This window comes from Fusarium phalaenopsidis (assembly GCF_050370095.1).
Source record: "Fusarium phalaenopsidis strain FUZ10S chromosome Unknown contig_32302, whole genome shotgun sequence".
In the NCBI taxonomy this organism is placed as follows: Eukaryota; Fungi; Ascomycota; class Sordariomycetes; order Hypocreales; family Nectriaceae; genus Fusarium; species Fusarium phalaenopsidis.
Genome location: NW_028145405.1, coordinates 2,520,676 through 2,538,486, shown reverse-complemented (window position 1 = coordinate 2,538,486; position 17,811 = coordinate 2,520,676). Strand labels below are relative to the sequence as shown.

Sequence of the window (17,811 nt, the reverse complement as noted above, 5' to 3'; positions counted from 1 at the left end):
GAGCATGTTCATCTCGAGAACTAGATTACATGAAGGGGAACATGGTACTAGAGGGTACGTGTCAGTCAGTCCTGTTCATGATGTGGACGCGAAAGCAGAGGTCTTACCATCTCCAAACTCTTGTTCCGAGCAAGCAGGTAGTATACGTTGTCGTCAATGACTGAATCAAGATTAGCAGTGCCACTCAGCAAAACGCATGTTGTTCCTTACCACTTCCAACATTCTTGTGTTGCAGATGGGCCTCCTTGCTATCCCAACCTAGAAGCAATCTTGAAGCAAGGCCAGGGATGACGGACGGGTTCTCATGCTCGGCCTGGACAAACTGGCCATAAGCCAGACCATGGAAGCCGGCTAGACCCCCGGCGTCGCAAGCCTCAGCGAAAGGTTTCATATTGTTCTCGGTGAAGCTCTCGTCTGCGCCCCAGCACGTGCAGAACTCGGTAATGGGGGCAGCAAGTGCAGCCCCGACGTCGCCCGTATATTCGGCGGCAGGGCTGACGATGGGATGCTCTGCCAGCAGGGCGCGCAGCGAGGCTTTCCACTCCGTTGCGGCGGAGCTCGAAATGAAGGCGTTGTGGGCGGCGCGTGAGGCCCAGCGCACGCCGAGGACCCAGTGGTCGGGCTTCTCGAGCGGGTGGCCTAGATGGACGGACTCGACGCCTGGGATCGCCTTGAGCTGGTCGGTGATGGAGGATAAGGTGGCGGGAGGTGAGTCAGGGGAAGTTACGAAGATAGGCTTGAACTTGATTAGGAACGACTCGAAGATGGCGGCCATGATGACTATCCGATGGTGGGTTAACCAGTAGAGCCTAGTCAGTAGTTGTTGTAGGTGGTGTTGTGAGGCTTGGAGCTGGTGCTGGGGGGTCGATATGGATGACAAGTCGTATATGATGACGTGACACGCCGATCAAGCAACGTAGGCTGAACAACTGGGGAAGCACAAAGGCATCTGTTCTGGATGTTTCATCGAGGCACACGAAGCTGTATATATTTACAGGGAGACGTGTAATGAAGTAAATGAGCTGCCACAGGTGCCCTCATGAGACTACGAGAGTTTCACGTGGTCGACTTCCAAATACGATTCTACGAGAATGTTCCCGAACTTCCGAGATGAGGGGAACCGATGATGCCCGAGCTAAGTGATGCTCGGATGGGTGGTGTGTCAAGCTCGGTGAGGGGGAAGGACCGTGTTTGTATGGTGGCATGGCGAGGATTGAAAGCCGGAGATTTTTCTAGCAAGGGGTGTGTGTATGGAAGCTTTGTTCCCCGCTCTCGCAGAAAGGTGTGGCTCAGCTAAAAGGACAGCTTGGACGAGAGCTCTGTTTGGTTCACGAGAAGCTTGGATGGGATGTTACTTTGGGCGTGTGAGGGGGGGGATTCAGTGGATGAACTATGATGTTACAAAGGCCCGGGATATGATGGACAACATGTACGTGTAGCTGTGCTGTTTCATCAGTCAGTGGTTTCATTCAGCTCATCAATATCAAGGCAAGTATAGCCCTACAAGATGAGTATGTACGGCACAGCTGCCAAGAACGGAACGGCTTCGATATTACTAGAAGAACCAACCCCCCCCCCCCGGGAGCTGGCCGCGCCACTCTCGGCATGGTCGGCCCCACTTACATGGGCCCCACGCCGGCCGCCGTACCTGAGATGAACTGGAAGGAAGGGTACGAAACAACAAGTACCGGCAAGGAAAGCACCAAGCAGCAGGGAAGTCACAGGGGGTGATACAAGAGTAAATTATCGTCAATTATGTTTTTTTTTCTTTTTCTTGCTTCAAACTTCCCCCCACACAATCACATCGAGAAGTTCGCTCCCTTTTATCATATTGTTTCTTTTTCCTTTCTTGTCTCGGCTTATCGTCATCTCCTTTCAACGCTTGTTAGCGCCTGCCGCTAGCGACGGATGAGATCGTCCATTTGACAGTGTCTGGCTCAGCATCGTAATTAACTAATATCCTGCCGGTCCATCATCAGCCGAGCCGAGGCGCTCCGTCCTCCCACTTTCCCTCTCCTCGACCACGTCGTCGCATAATTGCGAGTCTCGCTTCTTTTTCTTTTCTTCTTCCCCTCTTCTAGGTAGTACTCGTCTTCATAATACCTCGCCTACATCCCACTATCGCCATGGTCATCTCGAGCGACACCACCGAAAATGTCACGACGCCTACCGCGACCGTCATCCCTGATGAGGATCCTCAGGGCCTCCCGACCGAACTCAACCTCCTGACTCTCAACTGCTGGGGTCTTCTTCACATCTCGACCCTCCGCGCGCCTCGACTCGACGAGATCGGTCGCCAGCTCGCCATTCTCGCCCCCGTACCTCATATCGTAGCTCTACAGGAGTGTTGGACTCAGGAGGATTACCAGGCGATCCGCCGACATACTCGCCAGATCCTCCCCTATGGCAAGTTCTACCACAGCGGCGCCTTTGGTGGCGGTCTAGCCATCCTCAGTCGCTGGCCTATCGAGGAGAGTACCATGTTCAAGTATCCCCTTAACGGCCGCCCGACTGCCTTCTGGAGAGGAGACTGGTATGTCGGTAAAGGTGTCGCATGCGCCAAGATTCGCTATGGACCCCGGAGAAAGGACGTTATTGAGGTCTTCAACACACATGTAGGTTTATTATCATACAAGCTTTGACGTCTCTGGCCTTCGGTCTCCGCAGCCTCGTTGGACCCCTCCAAATATTCTATCAGCAGCTGACTCGATCGTTTGCGCAGACTCACGCCCCTTACGAGCCTGAACCCAAGAGCACCTACATCTGCCACCGTACCGCCCAGGCATGGGAACTCTCCAAGCTCCTTCGCGGCGCCGCTGAACGCGGTCATCTTGTTGTCGCTATGGGTGACTTCAACATGCTCCCCCTATCTCTCGCGCACCGCCTTATCACCTCCCACGCCCCTGTCCGCGACGTCTGGCGCGTCCTCCACCCTGATAGCGCACTCGGCCCTGCTCACCACCCCGCTGAGAAGGCTCGCCGCCGCCCGATTCCCACCGCCAACTTCAACCTCCTCGAGAATGGCGCAACTAGTGATTCCGTCTACAACACTTGGCGGTGGACCAAGAACCAGCAGAACCGTCTGAGAGCAGGTCAGGCTTGCGATGTGTCGCCTGATGCTATCGATCCCCGTGGCAAGCGTCTCGACTACATATTCACCTCCACGGGTGTCGAACCTGATGCTCCAGCCACGACTCCAGGATGGATCATCAAGTCTGCGATCGTCTCCATGACCGAGCGTCATCCTGAGCTCCATTGCTCGCTCTCGGATCATTTTGCTGTTCAAGCGACCCTCACCCGACACACCCCTTCGCCAATCTCAAGGCCAATTGGACCTCGCGTCGAAACTCCCTCGGCTGCCCTCCAGACTGGCGCATACCTAGCTCCTAGTAGCCCAGCTAGCAGCACTCACTCTGCCGATGCCAGTCGATCTCCTGACCCCGACGACCAACTCCATCATGGCCGGTTTCCGGATCATGATTCTCTCCCCATGTCTGGTTACGACGATGTCTTGGCCATGATTCAGTCGTATCATGCCCGTGAGATTCGTCAACGCTACTGGCGCGGTGTTCACTTTTTTGTTGCCCTCCTCGTCTGGCTCGCCTGCTTAGTCGCCGTCTGGTTTAGCCCTGGAAATTACGTCGCCTTCATCCTCATGCTTATCAGCAGTTTGGGTTTGGCTGCTGGCGTGGTCGACGGTCTGCTCTCCCTTCTTTTCTTCTCCTGGGAGATCAGGGCCCTCAAGGAGTTTGAATGGGAGATCCGCAATGCCAAGGCCGTGGCAGCTGGTGATCTCGTCGCCTTGACAGAGGCCGAGACTCAGAACAGTCCTGGACGAAGACCTAAATCATCTCAATGACGGAACGATGTTTTGATCGAATTATTACCCAGTTCATGACTTTATGGTTCAGGATTCACGAACGCAAGGATTAGGATAAAACTCGGCATGTAAACTAATACTAAAGCAAAGCAAGCTTGCTTGCTTGCTTGCTTGATAATTTCTAATGATAATAATACCAATAACGATTATCCAAGTCCAATTCTCGCTCTGGTCCCTGCCTGGGACCGACTCTTCTTCTGCATCACCAGAAGAGGTCTTATTTATCAATGTTCCAACTCGTTTCCTGAATCCGACGGTCTCAGGGCGATATATCCTCCAGGCCTCATCCTTCGCCAGGTGTACCCTATGAAGGCCGTCTCTCTTCGAATCTTCATGACTGTCTTTCTGGTATCCTTGTCTCGGAGAAGCATGTCTCGTGGCCGCCTGCGCTCCTTGTGGCCATAGAATCTCACAAACTGCTTCAGCGCAAGCTTTTCGTTGGGTTGGAGCTCCTTGGAGGCATCAAGATCACGGTCGATGCCTCGAAGTTTGGCTGCGTCAAACGGTGTCTTGACAAGCTCCATCGCCTTCTCTTGAACATGCGTCTCGAACCCACAGAGTAGGGTTCTCACGTCCTCCGAGTTTAGGAACACGCCCGAGGGCATTGACTCGGACCAGTCTTCGAAGGGCTCCGACTCGTCGAAGTAGTGAGCGTCATCGTCACCCTGTAGGTGCGGAGTGAAGGGGGGCGGCATGGACTGCAACCGATCCCATGAGATATTCCTGAACCACCTATGCGCCTTGATGTCTTCTGCATCGTTGGCAAAGACGTAACGTCCGACATACTCTGTAGAACGAGTGCCGTCGAATGGGGCGCGATATCTCATCTGATACTTTCTCGAGCAAAGCCGGTACTCCTTCTCCTGTATCAAGCGGCAGATGAGATCTTTACATTTTTCGCTAACCGCAGGCCGATGCGGAAACGAGAAGTGATTCTTGAATTCCTATTTTTCTGTCAGTTTCACGCTGTAGGCAGTTCCTCAGAGTTCGGGCGTGCTGACCACAATGTTTTGTTTGGTCTGCTTGCGCCCTTCCTCGGCCAAAAAGGGCGTCTGCCCGTAGAGGCATTCATACAGGATGATGCCAATGCTCTACTAGTCACATCTCCCGTCGTACTGCTGGCCAAGAACAACCTCCGGGGCCATGTATTGGCTCGTCCCAACAACCGACCTTGCCGCAGTGCGGTTGCCATGCCGGTTTCTCCAGCCGATGAGGCTCTGCAGGTCCTCATCCTTTGCCAGGGGATACTTTCCATGCCTGTCGAGTCCTGATACAAGAGATTGGTACCATTCGAACTGCTTCAGAATGTCCTTGCTGCTTTTCTGATCAGCCTCGTCTCCATTGATATTGATCCCCAATCTCCGAACGAGAGAATATCGATGGCTGTTGTAGTACGCAGCGTCATGGGACCAGTGGTCATCGAACGCAAGCCCAAAATCGGATATCTTCAGGTGACTAGACGCAGATATCAGAAAGTTGTCGGGCTTAATATCTCGATGGATAAAGTTGAGGCGATGAGCCTCCTCCACGGCAAGAATCATCTCGGCAATGTAGAACTGTGCAACATGCTCCCGAAGGATATTCTGGCGAATGAGTAGTCCCAGAAAGTCACCTCCTGGCATGTATTCCATGACCAAATAAAGATTCGCAGCATCTTGAAAACTGGCTATCAATGGAACAGCCCTGTCAAGGTATAGGTTAGCCAATCACCATCAAATAGGGGCTTTCAGGCCACCAACCATTGTGAGCCCTCGGAAGCAACCAAGAAGTCCCTTTCGGCCCTCAGATGACCTTCTTGGCTGTTGCGTAGCATTTCCGATTTTCGGATAACTTTCATGGCATAGACTTGCCCGGGGAAAGCATGTCCAGGAGCAGGCCTCTCACGTACCAATCTCACGACTCCAAAGCTTCCCTTGCCCAAAATCTGCAGGGGCTCGTAGTTGTCGGGAGACGGGTTACCGTCCTTTCTGCTAGCAGGTGAGATAGCTTTGGACTTCATCACCCGTAGCTCTCTTAGGTGCCACGTCTCCTGGCAGTCGTTGGATGCCCGGATCACCTCCTTCTGGTCAGGGGTCAAGTAGAGACAGTGGCACAACTGAGATTCCAAACATTGCCGCCTTAGAGCACGGGTATCAGGCTTGTAGAGAAGCTCATTGAAGTATGTTTCGAGGAATATTTTGGCAGCAGAAGCTCTCTCGACAGTTGCAATAGTAGGTCGAGCCTGTACAACACCAGCCTCGGGGATGGTACTGAGAGCGCGGCCTTCTGGACTTGACCGAGTCCACGGGTTTCGTCTATGTCGTCTAATGGAAGTTTCCTTATTCCATTGTGAGGAACGGGAGTCGATCGACGTCTTCCTTGTTGAATCATCACCCGCAGCGAATATCTTGTCACTGGCTCCAGACGAACGTGGAGTGTCCAGATCACTTGAGTGGGCGCTGTGCAAGACCAGAAGCGAGCTCCGTGCCCTCTTCAAAGGGCTTCGCTGTACGAGAGTCGAATTGGAGTCCAAGGCCGCAGGATTGAGCCTAAGCTTTCGAATGAGGTCCTTGGCGCCTATACCTTTGGGGGTGCGTTTGGGAGATTCCTCGGCGTGGTATGGAATAGCGTCTTTGGTCAGTACAGAGGCTTTAGTCGAGTCCGCAGGGGCTGTATTTGAGTCTGCAGAAGCCTCGAGGCCTGCGTAGGGCAGATGAGTATGATGTCGCAAAGTAGCAGGTGCTGGATCTCCTTACCGCTGCGACTACTCCTCCCAATCGCCCTAATGACACCGCGAATGTCTTTCCATACTTTGGAGCCGGTATGACGCAGGCCCATGACATGTTTCCCGTCTCCATCCTCTTCCCCATTCTAGGCGGATCCTAGAGGAGATGGTCCAGGAGAGTCCCCAGATTCACCAGACGAAAAGTGTAGTAGTTGATGACTTGTTTTCTCGACCAGAGTTGGGCCCATGGTGCTGCAGGGTAGCCGATGCTGAAAGTCAGTGTTGCATAAATGTTAGAGGTCTTGGGCTGCTGGAAAAAGAAAGATGGGGTGGTTATCTAGCAAAGAGAGAGGCAAAACCTGACCGTGAGCTCACGGCTAATTGTGCAAAACCGTTGTAGTTAATGGTGTGTAGATGGACAAGGTTGAGTGGGTTGAATAACTGGAGTTGAAGATATCAGACGAGGTGGTGCCTTCCTGAGATATAGATCACCACCACCCTAGAGGAAAGGCGCGACCAAGACCATGCATCACTAAGCGAAAGCATACAAAGTCCAAGATGAGAAGGACCAAGGCACATGAATACTTGCCAATTGAGAGTTAGAAAGTCATCGTGGGTAAGAGAGAAAGAAATCAGAGTCTGTATTTGCACAACCTTACAACCAACCCTCGAACCATCCGTTTTAACTAGAAAACCACAAGACTACCTAACCATCTTGTGGGCAACAAACGCAAAAAGATCCCTTTTCTTGCCATACGCCAATTCCATGCGATGCAGGTCCTCGCCCCATCATCCCTGCTTGCCGCCGATGCTGCTCCCCGTGTGTTCTTCTATACAAACACCGGCTCTTCGCAGAAGGCAAAGGTCTAGGGCTCCTCATCATAGCATGAAACATGACGTTGGCCGAGCAGTAGATTGGAACTTGGGAGTCCCATGAAACACGGCCAAATCCGTACTCATCAACTCCTCGCAAGACTCGGCACAGGGCCACAGAAGGGGTATTAGTACATGCGGCCCGTGACGAGCGGACGCCGGATTTTGCCCTTGGCGTCTATCCACGCGCTCACTTGATCTCGAGGAGCTTGACGTCAAAGGTCAATGTGCTGTTAGCAGGGATGCCAGGAAGGCCTCGGGAGCCGTAGGCAAGGTGGGCGGGAATGGTCAAGCGGCGCTCACCGCCAATGGACATGCCGACGACACCAATGTCCCAGCCCTTGATGACCTGGCCCTTGCCGACCTTGAAGGAGAAAGGCTTGCCCTTCTTGTTGGCTACCGATGTGTTAGTCTATGACATCTTGGTCACGAATCGAATCGACACTCACCATCAAACTGCTTGCCATTCTGGAGCTTGCCAATGTATCGGACACCGACGGTGTCGCCGTTCTTGACAGTGCGGCCGTTGCCAATGGTTCGGTCGTCGACGGTGACGCCCTGGACAACCTTGACGCTGGGGGCGGCCTTGGCCTGCTTGGCCTTCTCAGTCGAGCCGGTAGGGCCCTGCTCGAGGTTCTTGGCGAACTGAACCTTCTTGGCGTCCTTCTTGTCCTCGGCGGCAACAGCCTCGCCCTTGTTGTTCTTGAGCTTCTTCTGCTGCTTCTTGGAGAGCTTGGCATCGTCCTTGGCCATAAGCTCATCAAGACCCTCGGTGGCCTCCTCGGCGGAGCGCTTGTTCTTGCCCTTCTTGACGGGCACCAGCTTAGGAGCCTCCTCCTCATCAGAGTCGATCTCCTGGATGCGGGGGTCCTCAAGGCCGTCGAGCTCGTCGCTCTCATCGCTGTCCTCACCACCAAGCTCGTAGTCGAGCTCCTCAGGGTCAAGGTCGTAGTCGTCCTCGTCCTCATCATCCTCATCATCATCGTCATCCATGATGTAGTTACCGGTGAGGTAAACAGTGTGGGTACCGGTAACGACGAAGAAGACCTTCTCACCGTGGTTAACGGTGATGTCAAGAGGCTGCTGGTAGTTCTGGAGGGTAGGTGTTAGCTGGCTGTGTTCAGGAGAGCATTGGACACAATTGACTTACTCGCTCGGTGTCAAGAGTGCAGATGACAAAGTTCTCAAGGTCGGCGCCCTCGCTGTCGAGGTCGCTGTCGTCGTCCTCATCGTCCTCATCAGAGTCCTCCTCGACGGCCTTGCCCTTGCCCTTATCCTTGCCCTTGCCCTTGCCCTTGGGCTTGGCATCCTCCATCTCCTCGTCCTCGTCAGACTCGGCCTGGGCGGACTCGATGAGCTTCTTGATGGCCTCGGCCTGCTTCTGCTTCTTGGACTTGGCGGGGTCGCTGGGGCCACCGTTGGCCTCTTCGTCGGAATCAGACTCATCGTCCTCTCCAGCGAGGAGGGCCCTCAGATACTCGTCATCAACCTCATCGTCCTCGTCCTCGTCATCAAGACCGGGGAAGGCTCGCTTGACGAGTCGGAGGGTGGCGCGAGGGACGGCGGGAACGTTGCCCTCAGCATCAGCCTCGGGCTCCTGGGTGGGATCCACGGCAGCCATTGTGATGCGGAACTGCAATTTTTCACGGTTAGCAAGTCGAGCTCCAGAGGGCGAAGCGACGGTGTCGCAAGCGTCGCGACAAGCCAAAACAAGCCAGCGCATTGCATCGCATCGAACCAGCAGCGTCTTAAGAAGCAGGACGGCGACTCACAGAGGCAGGGAACTCCATGGCGGCAGGAATCAAGATCTCGCCAGGCGGGACCTCGAGGCCGTAGACAGGACCAGGAACAGCAGACATCTTGAATGTGGGATATTAGGAGTTCGTTGATGATGTGAATACGATGGATGAAGAAATCGTGAACGAAGGGATGAACCTCGCAGAGAAGCAGGAGAGAGAAGAGGGTTGGTTGAGATGGATGGAAGTTGAAGAAGAGGTTCTCGTTCACGACGACGGACGAAGAAGAAGTCGAGAAGCAACTGCTAGAAGAGAGCTCGAAATTTTTTTTTGGGGACGAGCAGGCAACCCCACCGCGCAAAACAGAAAACACCAATCAGAGGCCGCGATAAGGTCCTTATCGCGACGGGGCGGTCGCTGTCTCAGCAACCAGATGGTCTCCGCTGTAGTGCAGATTTTCCCGCTGCAAGTTTCCACCGCGAATGGAACAGACGAACCCTCTGAAGCTAACAAAAAGACGGTCAGTTACGGACCGAGTACGTACTTCTCAGCCCATTGTGGCCTGCTACCGAGTCAAGCAACGAATGCTCGGAGCCGCCGACGTCTTTCAAGCCTGGAGATGGACATGGCGAGCTCCTGATGGAGTCAACTCATTCACTGATCTCTCCCTACCCATTGACAACCTAGGTTGTTAAATGCAACAATGATATTAAAGAAACTTACTAATTAACACGTGCCAAGTTACCCTCCTTGATCAAACACTGTCCTGTCCTCCTCTAGCTCGCCTTCGCCTTGCCCTTCCCCAAGCTCATGAACCACGCCTTGACAATCTGCCAAGCCACTCCCAGCACGAATCTGCTCTGTCCCTCGCCATAGATCTGAGATCGGTCACCCACGTCGGTCAACATGGCGCCCATCTCGGCTACGGGGCCAGGCCAGTGCTTTGTGCTCGCACGGGCGTACGCAGCCATGAGGTCGTTGCCGTTGGTCACGCCGCCTGAGAGATTGCATTAGCCGAGCGTCATGATTTGGGTAGGCTTTGTTGAAACTTACCACTTGACCATAGGTTGCCGTCTTGAACCCATCGGTACTTTTCTCCCACCAGCTTCACCTTCGGATGTCTCTTGACCATCTCGTTCTGCAACCCTCTCGGTCCACTCACAGTCTTGCCGTCCAAGATGCCCGCCGCGCCGCAGAGGAACACGCCCGTACAGACGCTCAAGACATCTACACCCTTGGCGTGAAACTGATCCCTCAGCCACTTTGTCGCGCCATCCTCAAACGTGGCGTTCGGGTCCGGCCCAGGCACCACGACAATGTCCAGCTTGCCTGGCGCCACGGCCTCGTCCTCAAAGGTGTGCGTTGCCCGGATCGAAAGGTCGGCTGTTAAGGGCACGTCCGGGAAGAGCTCTGGCGATGTGATGTAGATGATCTTGATGCTTGGTGCCAGTTCGGCGATGTGCGCCGGGAGGTGGGGAAGCCCGCCAAGGTACTCCTTAGACATGGAGGCGAGCACATCGACAGTCGCAACGTCGAGGAATTGTGCGCCTGTAGGGACGAAGACGCCGATTCGTAGCTGCTTGGATGCCATTGTTGCAGTTGATATCTCTCCAGATTTATCTACTTGCAAGTTGACAAGTCGTAATGGGACATGAGAGTTGAGAATTTCAACAACAGGACACAGAACCAGATTATTGCATTATATACTCGGGCTTCTTGATTCATATTACTGACGCGTCTCCTGATCTCTTATACTCCGATCCGCTTCGTCCTGGAACCAACTCGGCATGTAGAGGCTAGAGTGGTTGCAAGTCTCGATTCTTCAAGTGCTGAATTCGTCTCTTGGCGTTGCTGTGATTGGCTGACTTGGCTTAACATCCGAAGCACTACGGAACTTCAATGTCAAGTCGGCGCTGACAAGCTCCACTCACCTTGAGCAACGTCCGATGCTCCACCTTCATGAGACACACTTGATGTATTGCTTATACTCGAGTGCTGTCGAACCAGGCAGTCATTGAAGCAACGGCCACCTAGATATGTGCAATCAATAGGTAGTTATGTAGGCATAGGGTAATAAATACGTTGGAGTACCATTCATTAATCCATCTATACTTCTCTCGCCTCAAAACCAAGAGGCTCTCTATGCGAACACCCTGAAATGCCTACATGCCTATTCTGTGCCCTGAACTCCGAATGAGTCTCTCAGAAAGAGATCATTAACTCCTAATCATGCCTTTATCAAGTCCATCCACACAAATAACCAAGTCATTATGCCATGCGATACAGGTGCCCCTGCCGTCGCGCCAACCATCGTTGCCCATCTCACGGTCATCGCAAGGCCCTTCATGCAGCATCCGAGTCCTCCTCATTATTTGATGCTGCTTACCCCATCGTCTAAGCCATTTCGTCTACCCTCACAATCGGTATTTGTCGTCGTGTTGCCTTCTTGCTCACAGTGTAGACCAAGTCTTGAGCCCACAGCTGGCAGATCAGGGCCTGGGCGCTGGGGATGGTGCCGTACAGGGGAGCAACAACGGGAATGACAAGGTAGTCAACCCAGTTCTTTCCAAGAGATCGCCGAGAGAAGTCCATCTCGCTGGCCAATCCTGCCTTGACCATCTCCCTCTCGCGGCTTGCCACACCGACCCGGTGGAAGCTCTCATATAGGAAGACGTAGATGCTGATCTGGAAGAAGCCAAAAATACGGATCACGTTGCACCAACTGAAAACCCACGCAAGATCATGGGGGTCTTCGTTGCCCTCTGTAAGTTTGACATAGATAGTCGAGGCCAGCACCAAGACAGCCATGTGAACAGGGAGGAAATGCGCTTCAAAAAGCCGATGCATCATGTAGAAAACATGTTCCCAGTGCGGTTCCTTAATAGTGTCCTTGGTGATGTCTGAGAAGATGCCATTCTCACATGGCTGGCCATTGCCCTCACTTCCAAGCTGGCTCTCATGGATCGCGAGGCTGTTGGCATCGGCGAAAGTGCAGTGAAGGGGCTGATATGTTCGAGAAGTCTGCTTTCGGTCCTGCCACATCTCAACCAGCCTGCGAAGTGCGAAACCTGTGTCGAGAGCTCCCCACATGTGACGGAGGGCCTGCTTGTACCGGGCTCGAACGTCGCCCAAGGTGCTGCCTCCACCAGTGACGTTGCTCTGGCTGACGGGACTGTGGATGACGCGGCTAGTCAAGTTGCCATTGAGAGTGAAGAAACACTTGATGTACATGTGAAGATCTTCGCCGATGGCCTCGCTTCCACAATCCCATCCACCCACACGATCAACCAGATCTAACGGGAGGGAATAGACCGATGTGGGAGGGGAGATGGTGGAGCCAGGGTAGAGGCCAGACATGCCAGCAGCACACCAGAGAATGTCAGCCACGCGGACAAGGGCGGGAACCGCATGTGCGTTGCGGTCGAAAATGACAGGAGCCGAATACACCGTAGTCAACGCAGTCTCGGGGTAGGACAAGTGCATGTTGGTGAGAATTGTAAAGTAGCTGGAGGAAAGGTGACTGTCGGCTGGATGCACAACCCGAGTTAGTAAGGGTCTCTTCAGTTAAAGGGGTTTCATGAGGCGGATCTCACCATCGATTCCTGTGATAATGACATTCCTCCTCACTCCCACTGAGTACTTTTCGCTTAGCTTGCGCGCAGCCCAACCAATGTTGCTACCCTTCCCTGCTGCTTCACCAGGGATGTCTGATGGATGAAGCGTAAAGTCGATTGACCGAAACTTTTTGGCAAACTCCTGAATCAGACCCAAGGCCTTGGTTTCGGCATTGGCCTCGCGCTGCTCCATTCCGAGATATACCTGGGGGAAACAAAAGGTTAGCCGCTTAGGGCATAGAGAAACCATCGTGGCTCTGGATCATAGAGAACGAGGGAGCTGCCAGTGGCAAAGGAGAATACTCACATCATATGAGTCCTGCGCCTGAGGGTGAGAAGCCAAAACCTCAAGCGTCTCTTTGAGGGTGTCATGCTCTTCCTTGTAGTTGGGAATGACGATAGCGTGGATAACATTGGCCCCAGCGCCAGACACGCCGTCTGTGTAAAGCTCAGGGTCAATATCCCCGGCCTCGCTAGTGGTCGAGGAGCACCCGCCATTGTGGCTAGAGATGAGGGTCTCTGAGCTCGATACTGACGTGTACGAGTCGCGGCGCGAGGCGAGCTTCTTCAGGTCAAGGAGCGAATGGCTCTGCGCCGCGCGCTTCAAAGATTGCGTGAGGGTCCAGACAGTCCAGCACGCGCGGAGAGGAAAGACGCAGACCAGAACATGAATAAGGAGGCAATAGTATGAGAAGATGTAGGTCCAAATGCCCGCGCCCGTCGTAGACGTGGACGAGTAATACGTGCCCTGGTTGTTGGGTTGCTCATACTTGTATCGATGCTGCTCAGTGGTCGACTCGCGCGATATGACCCAGTAGCAGAGCGCAATCAAAATGATCATACTCAGACCACCGGCGCGTTGAGCGCACCAAGTGAAGAGAGACATTTTCGAGACAAGAGCGCAGGCGCGCGCTCGACGGGAGAGGTTGAAGAGCGCCGAAAAGGCTCCAACTGCCAAAGAGGCAGCTTGTGGATAGACGACAACGAGTAGGAGGGAAGGGAAAGGAGGATGGGTTCTCACAACCTTTCACAGAGCAGTAAGAGGAAGTCCCGATGTGAGAGGAAGAAAAAGAGGTGGAAAGAGCAAGGGAGCAGATGAAGAAATCTGGGACCGGTGCAGCTCGGGGGAGCTCGGTGCTGGTATCCTCGCGTGCACCTGCAAGGCTGAGCTTGACGACGTCAGACAACAGAGAACCTCCAATGAGTGAGCTACTACGGGGAAGCCAATATTAGTGAGGAAAGGAGAAGGCGAGAACGGGAAGGCGGCGTCGAGTTATCGGCAAAGCGAGCATCCAAGGGTCCAACACTAGAGGAGACAACAGTCAAGCCAAGACATCCTCACCACCAAGGTGCTCCATGCGGATTCACACTATACCACGCGGGGGTATGGTTACCTCCCAGCTCATGCTCCATGCACACGGCAGTACCGTAGCCTTGAGCTCCCAACCTGGCCTGCCGATAACCAAGCAGGGCGGTGGGACGGGGATTTCTAACCCATGATCCAATTTCTTCCGCCATGGATAACAGAGCCATGTTCTATCTCATGATTAAGCCGATCTCGTTCTGAGCGATATAGAACGTACATCGACGAGTCAATGCCAGCGTTAAAGACCAAAGTACCGAGTAGTAGACCTCTGATACTTGGCTAGCAGAACAAACAGTCCCTGGTGGAGGCCGAACAAAGTGTGGCTGGAGAACCCTTGAATGTCTGTGTCTGTTTTCCTTTAGAAATGCCGGATGCTGCTCAGTTCGACCAGTCACAGACAAGTAGAGGCCCATGATCCGAGATGCGTTGCGCAGGGTCCCTCAAGCCCTGTCCAAAAGATGCGCGAACCCAGATCCAAGCCGGGGTTGTCAGGCCCTTGTTTGAACCAAGTCTCAACCTCCAACTTCAAGGCCACACAGGCATTTGGACGAGATGACGTGGAGCTGACCAATGTCCATGTCCGCAAGCCAAGCATATCATTGTGCCCAGGCAAGGTGGGCAGCCAAAATTTGCAGGGCCACGAAGTGTAGATTGTGTTGTATAGATCGGCGCACATCGAATTTCCCTTTTTGGCTTTTCCCTTGGGCGTCAAGGCCTCGCAGAACCTGGATTTCCCATGTGGGGTCTCGACCCATGTGGGTTTCGAATAGGCATAATATTCGCATTGGCTTTCGGAAACGAACTGCCAGCCTTTGCTCTGTGCTCCCTCTAGGAAGATCGGATCAAGGGTTGTTTTCGGATTCTTTCCTTGGCCAGATGGCGAAGGGGCTTGTTGGGCAGCGTTTCGCCGACATCCAGATAATGGAGATAGGCGACAATCGGGCTGGCCATGTTGAATCCTTCCCTGCTGTCGACTTGTGATAGCACTCGACCGCTCACGCGCCTGTCTGACCTGGGGCCGTCGCTTCGTCGCTTGTTGAACAATATGGCATAGCCAATCAGCCGATCGTATCAAGTCCCGTTGCCCCAAAATCGCCATCTCGATCATCTTCATATTCAGGAATGGGCGGATTCCCCAGCACCCACGATCCTAATCAAACACAGATCACGAGTGACATGGCGCTGGCCCTTGGTCTGCGTCTGCTCGACAACGTTGATAAGCAGCCGTCCTTCACTGGCTCGAGGTTGTGTCCACGAGGCTCATTCGATTTAGTAGCCTGTGTGTGGCCGCTGTGACGCCGCCTTGGGATCGCTCTGGTTGCCGAGACATCGTTCGTCAATCGCAATGCATTGCCACAACACGCGTGTCCACCACTGGCTCTTGGTCCGTTAAAGCCATGTAACCGTTGGGCCATGGGCTCAAATTTGGCGGAGCAGAGGGAGTAGCGACAAGCTCCTAAGCTTCTTTTTTCAGGCGCGTGAAAGACAATGGTCGTTGCACCCGGCGATTGTGGGCCCCATTTAGTCGACACCAACCCATGGACCTCTGCAGTCCCCCGTCGATGCTTGGCTGTTATTGGCCCACGAGGCGTAGTGATTGGATATCTGCGTTTCTGTCAACCTCCCCCTGTTAATCGTCAACTCGCTGCGACAGCGACGGCGCGCCGTAACCGACGTTAGATGGATAATTGTCATGGTGTTGTGCTTGGGCTTCCGCCGCCACGACCCTCGGGAGATTGGAAGGCTGGAAGTCGGAAAGGCTGAAGGATTGTAGTCATCTTTCACCCTTACCGCCTGAATCAATTGTTAGTGAATCAAGTCCCTCGAGATAACGAAGGTCCCAGTCTTGATTAGTCCCCAACATCCGCGCCCATGTGGCGGTGTACAGACGAAACCTGAGGAGGAGAGGGAATTGACCGTCCAAGTGTGCCCCGTAGATTGCTGTCAAGAAGACTGCCTCCATCATGGCCTGTCGTGAACCATGTCAGAAAGTTCGCGTGTAACTGATAAAGCTGGCGCTCATATTCCGCGGTAAATGTAAGCAGTTCCATTAGTACTCGAAAAAATCGGCCATCAATGCGCTCTCATCGGTAGATCCTTGTTGATTTGGTGTCGATTTCAGAAAACAATGACGTGCGGCGGAGGGACAGCACTGGTGATCACGTAAATTATGATGAATCCTTGGGTATTTCGATAATCTCGAAGGGTATCTGATATCTCGTGGAGTGCCGAATCGATCCTCCCCCAAACGCCTTGCGCCAATCCAGAAGCCCCTGCCTTGATTTGTTCAACTCGCGATCTTTAGCACCAGTTCTAGAACTATACGCACCTTTCTATACCAACTCTTTCACACTGGGCGGATTCGGAGCATCCGCCATTGGTAATGGACCCTTCACTGCAGTTGGATCAGAACCTGCCCCTTCAACCGTTTCCGTTCTTTTCGCTTGGCTTGCGATGCCTAAGGTGCCTTATCGAAAAGTTTCTGGATCGGTTTTGCGGCCTGGCAGGAGGTTAGACCTGGTCTACAAAGGGCGCCCTCTTGGTGCGAAAAATCTAGTAATACTTACGTCAATGAACTTCTCCAAGTCATTGTCTAGGTTGGCCAAGTCATCCTTTCGTCTCTTGTTATCAGCAATGAGCTTCTGTTTGCGCTTCAGAAGCTCCTGGCGCTGTTGCTCGAGGGCTTCACGTTCCGCCCGTTCGTGGTCGATGCGAGCCACCATGAGGGTGTTTTCGTCGTCGTTTTGATGTTCGGGTTGCTGGGCGAGGAATTCTTCAACGGGAATGAGAGGCAGTTGTTGGTACTTGTGGCTGGGAAGTGTTAGTCGGAGGCATGCCTCGACTCGTCTTTGTTTGAGTGGAAGGCGACGGCGCATACTCGTATGACTCGCAGGCAGTAATCTCTCCTTGCAGATGCCGTTGTTCATAGTACAGGTTCTGGAGCTGGAGATGTAGACGATCGACTTCCTGACGCGCCTCAGCAGTCTCGGCCTTGGTCTCGCGAGCGGACAAGCTGGCATTGCGATGCAGTCCCCGCAGGTGGGCCATGGTGGTAAAGAGGAGCTTCTGCTGCTTTGCGATTTCGGACTGGATCTCGGCCGGTGTGGATGCTTCATTGTGTGGCTGCTCAGCGAGGTTGACGAGAGCGCTCGCCTGGTCGCGTGCCTGATCCGAAATCTGCAGGACCGCGACGAGACTCGGCTCCTTGACCAGCTTGTCGATAGCCATTATTGCTGGCTTTGATCGTGACAATGTGATATCCGAAGGTAACGAGAGGCGAGATGCGGTGTGCCAGAGGGGGAAATGGCTCCTGGTGAAAGAGATGAATGAAATGACCCGAGCTCCGGAAGTCCCGAGCGACAAGGCCGTTTGTTGTGTTCCTCCTGCAGGGACAGAAAGTGCGACTGGGGAAAAGTGGAGCGGGGCCAAGGCTGGACTGAAGAGGGCGAGACCTCGAGAATTCAACGTGATAGTTTAGTTATAGTCGCGTTGGAATAACCCGGATTATGGAATAGATGGGTTTCAATTAGTCTTCGAAAGTCTTTAAAGTTTGGTAAGATTTCGGAAGGATTGTTTTCTTCTATTCCCTTGTGGGATGACACCTTCACCTTCTTGTTAAGTACCTTGACGCTTCTCAA

The 17,811-nt window shown here is 53.5% G+C and overlaps 7 protein-coding genes across 7 annotated transcripts; 1 reads left to right on the top strand and 6 right to left on the bottom strand.

Annotated features, from left to right (window-relative positions):
- Positions 1-20: 20 nt before the first annotated feature.
- On the bottom strand, positions 21-775 carry LRP88_08156 (putative quinol monooxygenase; the record flags this gene model as incomplete). Its single annotated transcript, XM_083244665.1, has 3 exons — positions 21-47; positions 108-160; positions 211-775. The coding sequence occupies 3 exons, from the start codon at positions 773-775 to the stop codon at positions 21-23; spliced, it is 645 nt and encodes a 214-aa protein (XP_083099159.1).
- A 1,351-nt stretch (positions 776-2,126) lies between these two features.
- Positions 2,127-3,859, top strand: LRP88_08155 (inositol phosphosphingolipid phospholipase; the record flags this gene model as incomplete). Its single annotated transcript, XM_083244664.1, has 2 exons — positions 2,127-2,615; positions 2,723-3,859. The coding sequence occupies 2 exons, from the start codon at positions 2,127-2,129 to the stop codon at positions 3,857-3,859; spliced, it is 1,626 nt and encodes a 541-aa protein (XP_083099158.1).
- Positions 3,860-4,104: 245 nt separating this feature from the next.
- LRP88_08154 (kinase-like domain-containing protein) lies at positions 4,105-6,697 on the bottom strand (the record flags this gene model as incomplete). The annotated part of the gene is made up of 5 exons (XM_083244663.1): positions 4,105-4,824; positions 4,882-4,910; positions 4,983-5,563; positions 5,620-6,559; positions 6,616-6,697. 5 exons carry the CDS (start codon positions 6,695-6,697, stop codon positions 4,105-4,107), a joined length of 2,352 nt encoding a protein of 783 aa, XP_083099157.1.
- A 950-nt stretch (positions 6,698-7,647) lies between these two features.
- Positions 7,648-9,316, bottom strand: LRP88_08153 (peptidylprolyl isomerase FPR3; the record flags this gene model as incomplete). The annotated part of the gene is made up of 4 exons (XM_083244662.1): positions 7,648-7,853; positions 7,907-8,549; positions 8,608-9,090; positions 9,230-9,316. 4 exons carry the CDS (start codon positions 9,314-9,316, stop codon positions 7,648-7,650), a joined length of 1,419 nt encoding a protein of 472 aa, XP_083099156.1.
- A 653-nt stretch (positions 9,317-9,969) lies between these two features.
- On the bottom strand, positions 9,970-10,784 carry LRP88_08152 (uncharacterized protein; the record flags this gene model as incomplete). Its single annotated transcript, XM_083244661.1, has 2 exons — positions 9,970-10,190; positions 10,247-10,784. 2 exons carry the CDS (start codon positions 10,782-10,784, stop codon positions 9,970-9,972), a joined length of 759 nt encoding a protein of 252 aa, XP_083099155.1.
- An 803-nt stretch (positions 10,785-11,587) lies between these two features.
- Positions 11,588-13,693, bottom strand: LRP88_08151 (glycosyl transferase family group 2-domain-containing protein; the record flags this gene model as incomplete). The annotated part of the gene is made up of 3 exons (XM_083244660.1): positions 11,588-12,720; positions 12,787-13,012; positions 13,115-13,693. The coding sequence occupies 3 exons, from the start codon at positions 13,691-13,693 to the stop codon at positions 11,588-11,590; spliced, it is 1,938 nt and encodes a 645-aa protein (XP_083099154.1).
- Positions 13,694-16,631: 2,938 nt separating this feature from the next.
- On the bottom strand, positions 16,632-17,401 carry LRP88_08150 (Fms-interacting protein-domain-containing protein; the record flags this gene model as incomplete). Its single annotated transcript, XM_083244659.1, has 3 exons — positions 16,632-16,673; positions 16,741-16,984; positions 17,052-17,401. The coding sequence occupies 3 exons, from the start codon at positions 17,399-17,401 to the stop codon at positions 16,632-16,634; spliced, it is 636 nt and encodes a 211-aa protein (XP_083099153.1).
- Between the last annotated feature and the right edge of the window lie 410 nt (positions 17,402-17,811).